Source organism: Andrographis paniculata, unplaced genomic scaffold (genome assembly GCF_009805555.1).
Source record: "Andrographis paniculata isolate CXL003 unplaced genomic scaffold, ASM980555v1 Contig98END, whole genome shotgun sequence".
In the NCBI taxonomy this organism is placed as follows: Eukaryota; Viridiplantae; Streptophyta; class Magnoliopsida; order Lamiales; family Acanthaceae; genus Andrographis; species Andrographis paniculata.
The window spans coordinates 1,749,039-1,763,274 of NW_026137637.1; the positions used below are offsets into that span (position 1 = coordinate 1,749,039).

Below are 14,236 nucleotides of genomic sequence, written 5' to 3' on the forward strand. Positions count from 1 at the left end.
ACAAATTTACCAAATAAATTAATATGTTATTTGTCTTATCACTATTACAACAAAAAATTATTTTTGTAACAAAACTTTTTTGTTTCTAAATCTACTTTTTTCGTTACTAATGACATTAGAGACGGAATTAGGAATGAAATTACGTTAGCTACGTGAACTTTAGAGACGGAATTCTGTTACAAATATATTTTTGTAGTGTATCGAATATTTGTTGGGATTGGCCAACTCAATATGATATTGTCAGCTTTAGACTGAGTTCGCAAGAATTTGTTTTTGAATATGCTCCAAAAGGCCTTATACTAGTGGAGTTCACTTGGAACATGTGTGTAATTTTCTTCACAACTTCTAATGTGAGACTTCCAGCCCATCGTGTACCGCTTATCACAAAGGGACCCCGTAACAGAATTGTGCCAACTCAAAACTAATATAATATTGTCCACTTTGGGCCGCACAAATTTGTTTTTGAATATCCTTCAAAATGTCTTATATTAGTGGAGTTCACGACTTATAAGATGTGTAATTTTCATGGCGCAACTTTCTATGTGGAGACTTGGGCTTGGCTTCCAACAATATTAAATTTTATCAAATAAATTTAAAATTGATGAAAAAACTGTTTGTGTTATATAATATATATATATATATTGCGTTCAGTAGTGTATCATGTTATATTATTATCCAAGGTTACTTATGTATTATCTAATTTGTATATTTATACTATTAAAATAAAAAAAGGAAACGCACAAAACATGTCCTGATTCTTTAATAAAGTGAAAATTACTAAGTAATTATTAAATAAATTTATTAAAATCGTGTATTTTTTTGTAAAGCAATAATAATGACAAAAGGTTGCAAGAAAAAAGACAGAATGTTCGAGAAGGAGCCAGAAAAGGGGTTAAAACTGGAAGTCAAAGTCAACAAACAATTCCCAAAATGGCAATACCGTAATAAAATCCTAATCAAGGGTCAAAGATCTAAACAACAAATATCCTATTTTTTTGAGATCTTGCACAACAGAACCGTCACTGCGGCTGCTTCTCAGCTCAGTTCAGAAATGGCGAAAGATGAGCACAAACTGGTTGTTACTTCTGCTTGTGCAACGGTGGTAATATTCTCCCTATTCTGCTCTTCATTTGCTGAGATCATCTTCGAGGAGCGGTTTGACGGTACGTTCTTTCAATTTCCGCTTTATCCTTATGACTGTTTAGTGGATTTCAAGTTCAAATTACAGTTGCAGAAGTACGAGTTTAGTCTACTGATTTTGGTTCTCAATTGTTGAAGCTGAGCAATTTTTAATTGATTGATTATTTGATTTGAGCTGGAACCAGCATAGCTGCGTTTTCCTTAATTGTAGGTTAATTTCTAGCAGGAGTATGTAGTTGGGAAGAAATGAAATTGTTTTGGCAAATTTATGAGCTGAAATTTTGTTGATAACTTTGTGTATTTATTATGGCCTAACTGTTTTCGATTTTGCTGTGCCGAAATTAAGATGGATGGCAGAGCAGGTGGGTGAAGTCTGATTGGAAACGGAGCGAAGGGAAAGCTGGATCATTTAAGCACACTGCAGGAAAGTGGAATGGGGATCCTGATGATAAAGGTGTGACTTCTTGAGTTCATGCTTTACTTATAATCGACTTGTTACTTTGTAAAAATTTGGGTTTGTTTGGTTTTGATTTGAAATAAAGTTTTTTTATTTGATTTTTGGTTTAAATAGTTTTTCGATTAGGTGTTTTGTTAGAAAAAACTGTGTATTTTTATGGTGAAGGTGAACTGTGTTGTTATTTGTTTTTGACATAAAAACAAACAAATATTAGGTTTGCATATTATTAATAATTGAACCAAGGACATATAATTGCAACTCAATTTGAAATAAACCTAATCTGAACAGCATAACAAAATATATTAAATATGGAGATATCTCAATTATTTTCTTTAAACTCAAGTGATATCTTAGCAAACAACTTGAAGTGTCGATCGAATTATTGAGTCAAAGTCAGAAATAGAGTTCTCTCAACGGAGTTAGTTTGAATCGTAATAGGGAGGCCTTTCAATGCTATTAGGATCGGAAACAAGCTCATAAAGAAACACCTTTAGAATTGGAAGGGCTTTCAATGATGTTAGAATCAGAGAAAAAACTCACAGAAGTTGCAGTAGAGTTACATATTATTAATAACGAAATCAAGAGGGACTATTTATAGATGTGATTCGGATTGGAGAGACTCATATAGTAATTACTTAATCTAAAATAATAAAAAGCTAATCTAGAGAAAATATATTAGACATGATTTATCTAAAATAATATTTTTGCTTAAACATGATTTATCCAAAGAGTTCCTTTTCAGCTATATATTTTGATTTTTGAGTCAGTTTTCAATAGTTTAAATTTGTTTAGAATGAAAATTGGTTCATTGTGGGAAATTATCTTTTGCCCTATTGTATCAGCTCAGGGAACATTTGAGGGAAGATGTAAAAATCGTTTGAACATGTGTAGTAACATTTTTTATACATCTTTCAGGTATTCAGACGGCCATTGATGCTAGGCATTCTGCCATATCTGCCAAGATACCGGAATTCAGTAACAAGAATAGGACCCTGGTTGTTCAGTATTCCATTAGATTTGAGCAAGACATAGAATGTGGTGGGGGTTACATAAAGCTTCTTTCGGGTTTTGTTAATCAAAAGAAATTTGGTGGTGACACGCCTTACAGGTAATTTTATTCTTTCTGCTGCATTATGGTTTGATTGTATAGACATAATGTATCCTTGGAAAAAAAATCATTCGGATAATTTTTAGGTGTTTTTGTTTGGGGGTTTGGAATTTTGGTTGGAATTTGAATAGTAAAAAATTTGAAATGGAATAGTTGTATGATGTGTTATAAATAGGTGTTGATGTGATGTGTTGAGTATAAAATTGATTTTTAGTATAATATAAAAAATGAAGATCAGATGTTTGATTTGATATTTTTTTTAAGGTAGCATAAATATGGGAAAATTTGATAAAAGAATACACCCAAATGTTTGGGTTTTTAAATATTTCTGTTCTTCGTTACACAGCTGGTGACAAGTTCAGCTAAAAACCGATGTAAAAGGGCGTAGCAATGGATTTGTTTTGATTCCATAAATTTTAAAAAATTATAATAGATAGATAAAATTATTTTGAAAATTTTAAGGCTCCATTTGTTTGGATAGTTTTGGATATGAAAGATGTATATGAAATTTTATTACTTCATATTTGAAATAGTTGAAATTTAAATCCTTTGTTCCAGTTTTCATTTGATTTGGAGGTGGCATTTGAAAAAAATTGGATTAAAATAAATATTGTCATTAATACAATGATGTATGGTAGTTAATTATAAAATATAATTATGTTAGTAAATTGGATAATTAAAATATAATTTATATTAGTAGATTGGGTAATTAAAATATAATTTCCCATTTACATATAACATGAAAGACGTTTCAGATAGCACTAAAATAAACTTTTGTTAAAATCAATATAAGTCTAGTTTAATATTAATATAACTAGGATAATGAGTGTATTTATTTATAAACAAGGTTTGAGACTAGGTGTCAACTACTAAGTAATTTAACTTCAAATCATTCTAAAATCAACAAATTTCAAAACCTTTGAAAACACAAACAAGCATAATTTATTTGAACCATGGATTTGAAAGCCATAGGACCCAAATCTGTCCAAAAAAATGATAATATTTGTGCAAACAAATGTTTGCCACAATCTTTGTCCAATTTTTCCATCTTAAAAATATTTTTGTATGAAAAAAAATGACATTTTCATTTTTGTAAATGACCATACATGTTCTATTTGGAGACCATGCAATATGAAATAGGGACAGCATATAACTATGCACCCTTTCATTTGCCATTAGGTTTCGATTATAGTTGTATGTTATTGGCATTATTGAATATTCTCTATCTTCAAAAGTGTCTGAAATCTCTTAATTATCTATAAGTGTTGCTACAGTGTGGTGACTGCCAGATTTTTATCGGCACATGTATTATTTTCCTATTTTGCTATATGCACTTTAGTTCTGAATTTCACATCAGTATGTATTATTTTCCTATTTTGCTATATGCACTTTAGTTCTGAATTTCACATCAGTAACGAGTTTGTAAAATAAAACCATGCTTTAATATTTTATGAGGTCTCTAATCTTGTGAACCTTTATGTGTTGTCAGTATGATGTTTGGACCAGATTTATGTGGCACACAGACGAAGAAAATCCATGTCATACTTTCATATCAAGGTCAAAATTATCCCATCAAAAAGGATCTCCAATGTGAAACTGACAAGTTAACTCATTTCTACACATTCATTCTTCGGCCTGATGCATCGTACAGTCTCCTGATTGATGGCCGAGAAAGGGAGTCAGGAAGTATGTATACTGACTGGGATATTCTACCTCCTCGCAAAATAAAGGCCGTGAATGCAAAAAAGGTTGTCTTAGCTAAATGAAGTTTTCCACTCTTGGCTAAATCTTGTAATGTTTCCATACTACTATTCATTTTTTTATTTTTTTCTTATTCTTAAAGAAATTTTGAAAGATATGTGATTTTCCTGGCCACTTTCTTCTCTAGTGTTAGCTATACTGTCATGGAATGATCATTTTATTTTGGACTTCAATTTTCCATAGTACTTTTGCTTATTGAAAACTATTGACAGCCTGCGGATTGGGATGATAGAGAATACATAGATGATCCAAATAATGTGAAACCTGAGGTATTAAACTTCACAATCTTACTGGTTTCAACAGCTTATTGATTTCTGTTGTTCACACACATAAATATACACTTCTATTCATTTTCTGTATTGTGCATGCATTACAGGGATATGATTCTATTCCAAGAGAAATACCCGATCCAAATGCAAAGGAGGTTAGTCGATCACCTAAGGGTCAAGACTTCATTTTCGCCTACTTCTCATGTCGTTTGGCTGCACATCTTCAAAGCATTATCCTTTAACTTGAATGAGACGGCTAAAATTTTTTATGCTTTTGACCTTTTGCTTGGCATTTTATTATTTGGTGTGTCAAGTTGCTGTTTGTGAATCATTAGTAAAATCAATAATCGAAGAATTACAATAATTTATATTTTCTCTCTATGTAGCCTTATGACTGGGATGAAGATGAAGATGGAATATGGAAAGCTCCCAAAATCCCAAATCCAGCATACAAAGGACCATGGAAGCCAAAGGTATATTTTTTTTAACACCAAACAAGTAGTCTCAGTTGATTGACTATCAGATTAAAGTGTATTTCCTTTGGTCTTCTAGAGAATAAAGAACCCTAACTATAAAGGGAAGTGGAAGATTCCTTGGATCGATAATCCTGGTAAGGCACATTTGACATTGACTTGCATAAAAGCATTGTATCTTAGACCAATTCAACGATATTATTGGCTTTACATCTATTTGCCTAATTCGATCGTTCTCTTGGTCAGAGTTTGAAGATGATCCTGATCTTTATGTTCTGAAGCCCATTAAGTATGTTGGCATCGAAGTTTGGCAGGTGAGAATGATTTCTTTACAGGGAAAATGCACTAGCTAGATTATTATCATAAATTGTATAATTATGATATGTCTTACAGTTTGACTGAACTCTATCTTGGTATGGTTTCAGGTAAAAGCAGGTTCCGTTTTCGACAACATTCTAATATGTGATGATCCTGACTATGCAAAGAAAGTAGTGGAGGAAGTATTATCTAACCGGGAGGTAGGTCTACACTCCAATCTAGTCCCCACCGCACTCTTCGAACTTCTTGCCACTTTGGTTAATATTCTTGTTGGACTCTAGATCGAAAAAGAAGCCTTCGAGGAAGCTGAGAAAGTGAGAAAAGCAAAGGAAGAAGAGGTTCCAGTCTTACTTAATGTAGTAGTCTTAGTTCATTTGCATCGAACGATAAATCCATAATAGATTATTGATTGTCTATGCAGGAGTCCCAGAGAGCAAGAGAAGAAGGTGAAAGGAGGAGAAAAGAAAGGGGTCATGACAGGAGGTATCGGGACCGGGAACGACACAAGGACAGATACAGGAGGGTTAGTAGACTTCTGTTGTGCAGTCCAGTTAATTAGCTCGATTGACCAAAGTTTCGATTTTCTAGCTTGTCTTGCTTCTGTTGTCTTGTCTATGGTTCTTTTTCTTCTACCAAAATCTTGAGTTTCATTACATTTTATCTTCTCTTGTCAGTAGTCCTATATGGTTTTCTTGTTACTTTAGACTTCTCTTGCAGTCGGCTTAATTTCGAAAATTTGTTTTGCAGCGCCATGACTACATGGATGACGACTATCATGTAAGTGTCTCAATTTCCCATTTCAATGTCTTCGAACAGGAGTTTGGGGTTTGGAAATTTTTAGTTTAGGTTTGCTATTAAAATAATATACGAGGAAATGCTTTTTCAAAAAAAAAAAGGTGTATTTTTTTCGAAATCTGAGTTTTGCCTTAAAGAAACACACCCTAAAACTCTAAAAAACATAAACCATATTGCGCAAAGAACCGAAATTTTTAAGCTTCATTTGTATGTGAAGGCTAATAGAGAGAGCATACATGAGTTTTGACGGGTTTTGCTTTACTTAGAGCTAAATCATGTGTAAATCCTGCCTACCATGTTTGGTTGTGTTCAAGTTCGAGTTTTTTATTTAAATTTTAGTTTAAGTAATATTTTGATGTGATATTACGTGAGAAAATTATTTATTTTTATTGAGAATCGTGCGAGTTGAATAGTAAAAAAATAAACCTTAGATATATCTGTTCGGGTTGAGGGGGACTAATTTTTGTCCCTTGTTTGTTTGTGTTTTGCAGGATGAACTTTGACAGGCTTGTATGATTTCTGTGCTCCACACATGGCAGCTGTGTATTAATCTACAATACAGGTACTGCTATGTCGAAATATTGTCATCTTTTTAGGACGGATTCAAGTTTAAACATATGATTAATTCATCGGGGTGGGGCGGGGCGTTGCTCGTATCTCACAACTTGAGATGTTGAATTGCAGCCACTTTGGATATATGTGTGAATTTTCTTACCATTGGGAAACCTGAAATGAACCATGGAATCAAATATTTAACATGACTTAAAGGTTCTTTGGATATTTTGAGTGATTTTGTTTTCCTATTTATGTAGTTCATAAACAATTTCTTTTCGACGGGTCAAAGGGATAAAATCTCGACATGACATCAGATATATATACGTGCAATATATGATCAAAAATTATTGTCTCATTCACTATCATAATTATCAATTTTGCTCTCACAGAATTTTTTTTCAATTAATTTTGGTTCAACTTAAATGAAAATTTATTAATTTTAATCTCATGATAATTGATCGAGACTGAATGGTCGTGTTGGCTTAAACCCTTACGCGTCGGATGACTATTGGGCGCCCGAGATAGCAACATGGCCGCGTTGATTATTCTGCACTGAATGTGGCCGTGTTCATATCTTTGTTAACAATCATGTTCTAAATAAGGCCTTACTTTACCCGTGTTTATGTCCGTGTTTTTAACACAAATATGTTTCTACTCATGTTCTCATTTTTCAACATAGCAGTATTTTAAACCATGTTCACAACATTATTTTACTTTTTTATTAAAATTATTTGATATATATTTATAATTCAACAAAAAATATTTTTACAATTATTTTATAATATAAAAAATGATCAATTTTTAATATTTTAAAAAATAATTGTAAACAAAATTACAAACACAATAATATATTAATATCTATTTTTAATAATCATAATTATATATATTTTTAAAAATTTATTAATAATCAATATGTTCACCCAATATTTTTGAACAACTCTTCGTAAATATTATTTAAGAAAATACAAATATACACACATTAAAAATATATATATCATGAACACGACTATATTGGTTTGAAGATGACTAAGAAGTGCGCGCTTCAGACTGTCGACCATATATTTAAGTGAGATCAAAATTGATAAAATAAAATAAAAAATAATGAAATCAAAATTGATAATTATAATATTGAGACAAAAAAATATATTTTGCTCTGCAATATATAGAATATTAATCCACAATATATATTTTATGTTACTACTTACTATAATACAAATATAACATCGCATAATATAATTAACATTGATTTCAACATATGAGATATTTATATTTTTTCCGTCCCAATTCAGTATACTCTTTGCTTTTTTTTTTTAGTAGATTAAAAAAATAAATATAGTTTTTATTGGTGGGTGAAAGTGTATTTATTTTGATAATTTTTGTCTTTGAAAGTTCATAGGAATTAATAGTTTTTATAAAAGATAAAAATATTTTGGTATTTATATATGAATGCTTTTATTATAATTAAAAACAAATAATTTTGAATATGAGAGATGAAAATAATAAAAAGTATACATTGAGTTCAAAGACAGAAGAATAAAACATATTGTAAAATGTGAATGGTCTGTAAATAGTTTTAATTATCAAAATACTATAGGGTGTTTTTGTTTGGGAGTTTGGATTTTGAATTGAGATTTGAATAGTAAAAATTTTGAATTTGAATAGTTGTATGATGTGATATAAATAGGTGTTGATGTGATGTTTTGAATTAAAAATTGATTTTTAGTATAATATAAAAAATGAAAAATAGTGTTTAATTTGATGTTTTTGGAGGGAAAAAATGGAATGAACAGTGGAAATTAAATCCAATCCCTAGGTGAGTTTGTTTGGGGGTTTGGATTTTGAGTTGGATTTGAATAGTAAAAATTTTGAATTTGAATAGTTGTATGATGTGATATAAATATGTGTTGATGTGATGTTTTGAATGCAAATTTGATTTTTAAGTATAATATAAAAAATGAAAAATATGTGTTTGATTTGATATTTTTGAAGAAAAAAATGGGATGAACAGTGTAATTAAAATTCAATCCCCCAAACAAACACACCATGTGGGTTTGTAAATAGTTTCAATTAACCAAGGACGTGTTTGGCAATTAGCTGATAGCGGTTAGCTGTTAGCTGATTCAATTAGCTGGTTTGACTAGTTGATTCGATTAGCTGTTTGTATTAAAATGTTTGGTAAAACAACTGTTTGATATTAGTTGTTTATACGTAAAATGAAAATTGAGGACATTTCTATTTTATTCTTGTTTCTAATATATTCAATTATGTTTTTTTGAGTTTAGAATGTTTAAAATTTTTTGTTATTAGTTATTGAAAATTGTAAAAGTGTTATAAAAATATTTATTTTTATTACAGTTAGATTTAAAAAATAATATATTTTTATTAAAATATATATATAGTTTTTTTATTGAAAATGATGTAAAATATAAAATAATAAATTTTTCGTGTATATATTTATTATGTCAGTTATCGATTAGTTCATTATATTTATAATTTTCAATAAATTTAATTTATTTTTAGTATAAAATTTATATAATGTAATTTTAATAAAAAAAATAAATTATTAATATTTATATTTTTTATTTTATGTTGAGTTTAATAAATTTATATATTTTACAATTAAAATAATTTTTATATAAAAATTGATTATTTTAAATTTATAAAAGTAAAACTATAATATAATAAAATATTCTAATATAATTAATAAATAATCAAAATATATTTATTTGTTTAAAATTTATAATAAATTTTTAAGGGCATATAATGAATAAAAAAAATTTACAGAAAAAACTATTTCAAAACGCCGGGTAAGTTAGCTTTTCAGAAATTAATTTTTTTGGTCCAAAAAGCTATTCCAAAAAGCTAATTTACCAAATACCTAAATTAGATTTTTGACTGATCAAACAGCTAAAAAGCTATTCAATAAGCTAAAAGCTATTTGCCAAACACTCCCTAAATATGTGTAGTGTTAATTGAAGTTATGAGTTTGATTTATTTATTATTTTTATATTTTTTTACAACATGAGAATCCGCAATTGTTACACCACCAGGTCATTATTTACTGACCTAAATGTCCAAATTGAACAGATGGAACAAATGTGATTTATATTTGAAATTCAAATTTTTTGGTTGCAAAATTTTGAATTTTGAATAAAACAAATTGTTTTAAGTAATTTATCCTTTATTTTTGCCCTATTTAGTTTCGGTCATGTACAAAATCAAAGAACATTCTAGAAAAATTTTGTAACATATTTCAACCCTACAAGCATTAATTTTGAATTTTACTCTTAATTTTTGTAACAAAATCAAAGAGGAGCAAGTAAATTATTTCATAGCTTGTTTCGAGTAGCTCAATAATATAGAGTTACTACACTTTGTTTTTTCTCGAAAAATATGTCTAAAACACAATTCATCTTATTTATCCGAATACGCCAAACATGAAACAATTCCAACACTAATAGCTTGCCATCAACAAATCTCGAATTATTAGATATATATATATATATAATAAGATTGAAATCTCAAATAATCTTCATTAATCGATTTCATCCATATTCATAAATACATCGAGAGATTAAAAAAAAAGACAGAAAAAGAAAAAAAAAAAAAAAAAAACCTTTTGATCTATTTAATTAACTATTGATGCGTTTGTACATCAATCAGTTCGACCAAAGATTATTACATCGTCTTCGATCTCACAAGGGCTAAACAACACTAAAGGAAGTTCAAGAACACCTTCGCCGACCCACCACATCACTTCCTCATCGACTCCCGGATTCGGACACACAACTTCATCGTTGTCGACAACTCGATGATTATTATTATTATTATTATTATTATTATTAGAAATAATCTCATCCCACTCCCATTTGCTCATATTCTCCAACCTCTCTATAACCTCTTTTGGAAGTGAAACATGACCACAACCTTTTTCACAATCACTCATTTTTCTCACTCTAGAATACACAATACACACATATACATATATATATATATATATGCACATACATATATGTGTGTCTATTATTAATATTTTGTATTTCTAATTCAAATTTATATTCATTTTTCTTCTTTTTTTTTTAATTATTTTTTTATGTATCACTTAAAAATATTCATATTTCCTTATTTACTAAAAAAAAATCACTATTTTTATTTATTTATTTATTTTGTGTGAGGAAAGTGTAATAAATATTATTATTACTGCAATATGTTGTAACGTCCGTAAGGTAAGGCCATCCCAATGAAGACAGTTGGGATTTTTAGGGTAGAAATTAAATATTTTTAAAAGTTGGGATATATATGAATTTATTGTAATACTAATAATTTAATTTCTTTTTTTAAGTTTTTTTATTTACTTTTTTTGGAATTAAAATTTTGGTGTTATTATTACTACCTACCAATTTAAGACATTGAAATCTTGACCTGCATAATTATTATTTTATAATTAATTTGGTACTAATCCATAATTATACAAACAATGAGTGGGATAATTGAAAGCTTCCATAAATACATATTCATTTTCCTTTTAATATATATGGTGAGGAAATTCAAACCAATTTTAAAACATCTTTTTATATGTTTATTTCTTTTTTTTTCACGGAGTTTTAAAAATATTAATATTATATTAAAATAAAATAGAAATAAAAGTAAAAAGGCTAAATTACTTCTATTAATATTGTATGATATAAATGTAATAGCATTTGTGTAATATATTGTAAATTGGAAGGGTATTTGTAATGTTAGGTAAATGGTACAATTATTAAAAAGAAAAATGGATCATTTTTACGAGACGAACTAAAATAGAAAAATGGATGAATTGTTAAGGGACGGAGTAAGTATATTTTTTGAGATTTTATTAAGTTAAATAGTACAATAAATTTTAGTTTTTTTTTTTCAATATGAATTTTCAGATTCAATATTTTTTTTTGATCTATTTTATTTTATTTTTTATTTTTAAATATACTTAGTGGTTACTTAATTAAATAGGATTGAAATAATGTCCAACCGGTTATAATATATATTTTCCTCTTCTTTACCGATAAAGTTTTACAGTAATAATTTATTTATTTACAATTTATTATTATTATTTTTAATATATAATAATGAATTTGTTACTATCATTTAATCACATTTTCACTCTCAATTAATCCTTATTTTATCTACCTATTTTTTTAAATGATTTTTTCGTTATATGTCCAACTTACTTTTTCATATAACCTATCTCCGTAGTGTAAATGTATGCTTATTTGACCGGACACGAATTTTAATAAAAATAAATAATAATTATTAAATTTTCTTTTTATAGTAAAAAATAGTACAAAAGTGAAATAATTTTTTACTTAAAATAAAAATGAAAATATTTTTGGATGACAACCAAAAGAAAAGTGAACATGAATTTAAACAATGGATGGAGTACTATTTTTAATTATAATTTCCTTTTCTTTCGATATTAAAATTGTTTTAATTACTTTTGCTCTATTTCTGTAATTGAATTTTTTGTAATTATGTAATAATTGGTTTATATTTGTTCTCTTGATTTTTACATTTGATTTTGGAGAATAATAAAATTTTAAATTAAAAGTAATATTATAATATAATACAAAAATTATTAATTTGATATTTTAATAAAATTTAATATCTTTTGAAATATATTTTAAAAATAAAAATTTAGTTTTATAAGCTAAATAATAATAATAATAAATAATATTATCTTACTATATCCAAATCAAAAGAAACAGCATCAATATTTAATTATAATTTTTTATTTATATATAAGTTATAATAATATACTCTCTCCGTCCCAAATAACATTTGTTTTGGGCACAGATTTTTAGGTGAGTAATATTAAGTAGAATAATTTAGAAATTAGGTGATGTGACGGAGAGAGAAATGTATATTTTATTTTTTTTTTATTTGAGTGATGTGATGGGATAAAGTGTGGGATAGAGATTAAATATAATTAATTATTTCCTATTTTGGAAATATTACAGGTATTTGGGACATATCAAAAAAAATATTGCAAGGTGTTTGAGACAGAAAGAGTATTATTTTAAAAATATTTCTGCAATATAAATATGTGAAAAATTATTCATTTGGTTTTATGTTTATAAATACGTCTAACTTACAATATATATTTTTTATTTTGGATTATTTAATTACAAGTAATTATTTTTTTTAGTAATTACGTACCTTTTTTTAAAAAAAAAATATACATTTTTTATTATCACATCATTATTTATATATATATAAAATAGTAACAAAGAAAAAATTACTTCTGTATTATTTTCAATTATTCATCACAATTAAAATACTACTCCCTCCGTCCCAGATACCATGTTCACGTTGCCGTTTCTGTCCGTCCCACGTACCATGTCACTTTCCTTTTTTGAAAAATAATTACACACTTTAATCTCATTTTAAATTTTTTTTTTTAATTTTAATTGAACTAATTAGTTATCTTAATCTTAATTTATAATTATTTATATTATAGGATAATTATTTTCACTAATACATTTTTAATTATCTATTAATTACACCCCTCATAAAATCCGTATCTACAGTGTAGCAAACACGGTATTTAGGACGGAGGGAATATTATTTTTTTATGCCAAAAATAAATATATAATTTTTAAAATAAACAAAGAAAGTATATTTTTTATTCAGTAAATATATTTATAAAATATCTATCATTTACTATAAATATCGAAATATTATTTTTACACATTATTTATTGAACGCAATTTTACAATATAAAGGTATTTTATACACTTATGTGTGTATTACACAACAAAAATTATTTAAATACACATAGATAATGAATGAAAGAAATATTATTTTCTAAAGTAACATGATTAAAATAATCGATATATTATCTAAATAAAATACAATACATATAAAGGTTTGTTCTTTTGGATTTCAAATTAAAATTAATATTACTATTTATTTTGTACAATTTTTAATAAAAATATATTATTCTTTTTACAAAAATATCACATCAAAATAATATTTAAATAAAAATTTAAATTAACATTCTATTTCAAATCAATTTTAAGCCGAAATCAAACAAAAGTATTCATAAAATATTTATAATATATCAATTATGAAATGTTTAATACTCCTTTCGTCCCATAAATATAGTCTTAATTGGCTTGAATACGAGACTTAAGAAATATTGATATTATATTGGTAGTTGGTAAAAAGTAAGGATAAAAGATTTTTTTGCCCTTGTGAGTGTATTAGTGTAAAAAGTAGTGACAATTGTGCAATAAAAATGAAAATGTATGGGTAATTTTACGGTGATATGATTATTTATAGAAATAAGACTATTGTTTTGGAACGGACAAAAATGATAAACAAAACT

At 27.2% G+C, this 14,236-nt stretch overlaps 1 protein-coding gene across 1 annotated transcript; it reads left to right on the forward strand.

Annotated features, from left to right (window-relative positions):
• The first annotated feature begins 1,000 nt into the window (after window positions 1-1,000).
• On the forward strand, window positions 1,001-7,111 carry LOC127243814 (calreticulin-3-like). The gene is made up of 14 exons (XM_051263988.1): window positions 1,001-1,163; window positions 1,487-1,594; window positions 2,513-2,705; window positions 4,195-4,453; window positions 4,679-4,735; window positions 4,843-4,890; window positions 5,122-5,208; window positions 5,288-5,345; window positions 5,455-5,522; window positions 5,634-5,726; window positions 5,808-5,864; window positions 5,948-6,049; window positions 6,274-6,303; window positions 6,813-7,111. The coding sequence occupies exons 1-14, from the start codon at window positions 1,052-1,054 to the stop codon at window positions 6,822-6,824; spliced, it is 1,284 nt and encodes a 427-aa protein (XP_051119945.1). The 5' UTR covers window positions 1,001-1,051; the 3' UTR covers window positions 6,825-7,111.
• Window positions 7,112-14,236: the final 7,125 nt, after the last annotated feature.

Excerpts from the sequence above, each read along its gene's own strand:
- LOC127243814 (XM_051263988.1), top strand. The coding sequence starts at position 1,052 with ATGGCGAAAGATGAGCACAAACTGGTTGTTACTTCTGCTTGTGCAACG. Across the intron at positions 4,891-5,121 it reads CCGATCCAAATGCAAAGGAG|CCTTATGACTGGGATGAAGA; the intron begins GTTAGTCGATCA and ends CTCTCTATGTAG. Across the intron at positions 5,523-5,633 it reads TTGGCATCGAAGTTTGGCAG|GTAAAAGCAGGTTCCGTTTT; the intron begins GTGAGAATGATT and ends GTATGGTTTCAG.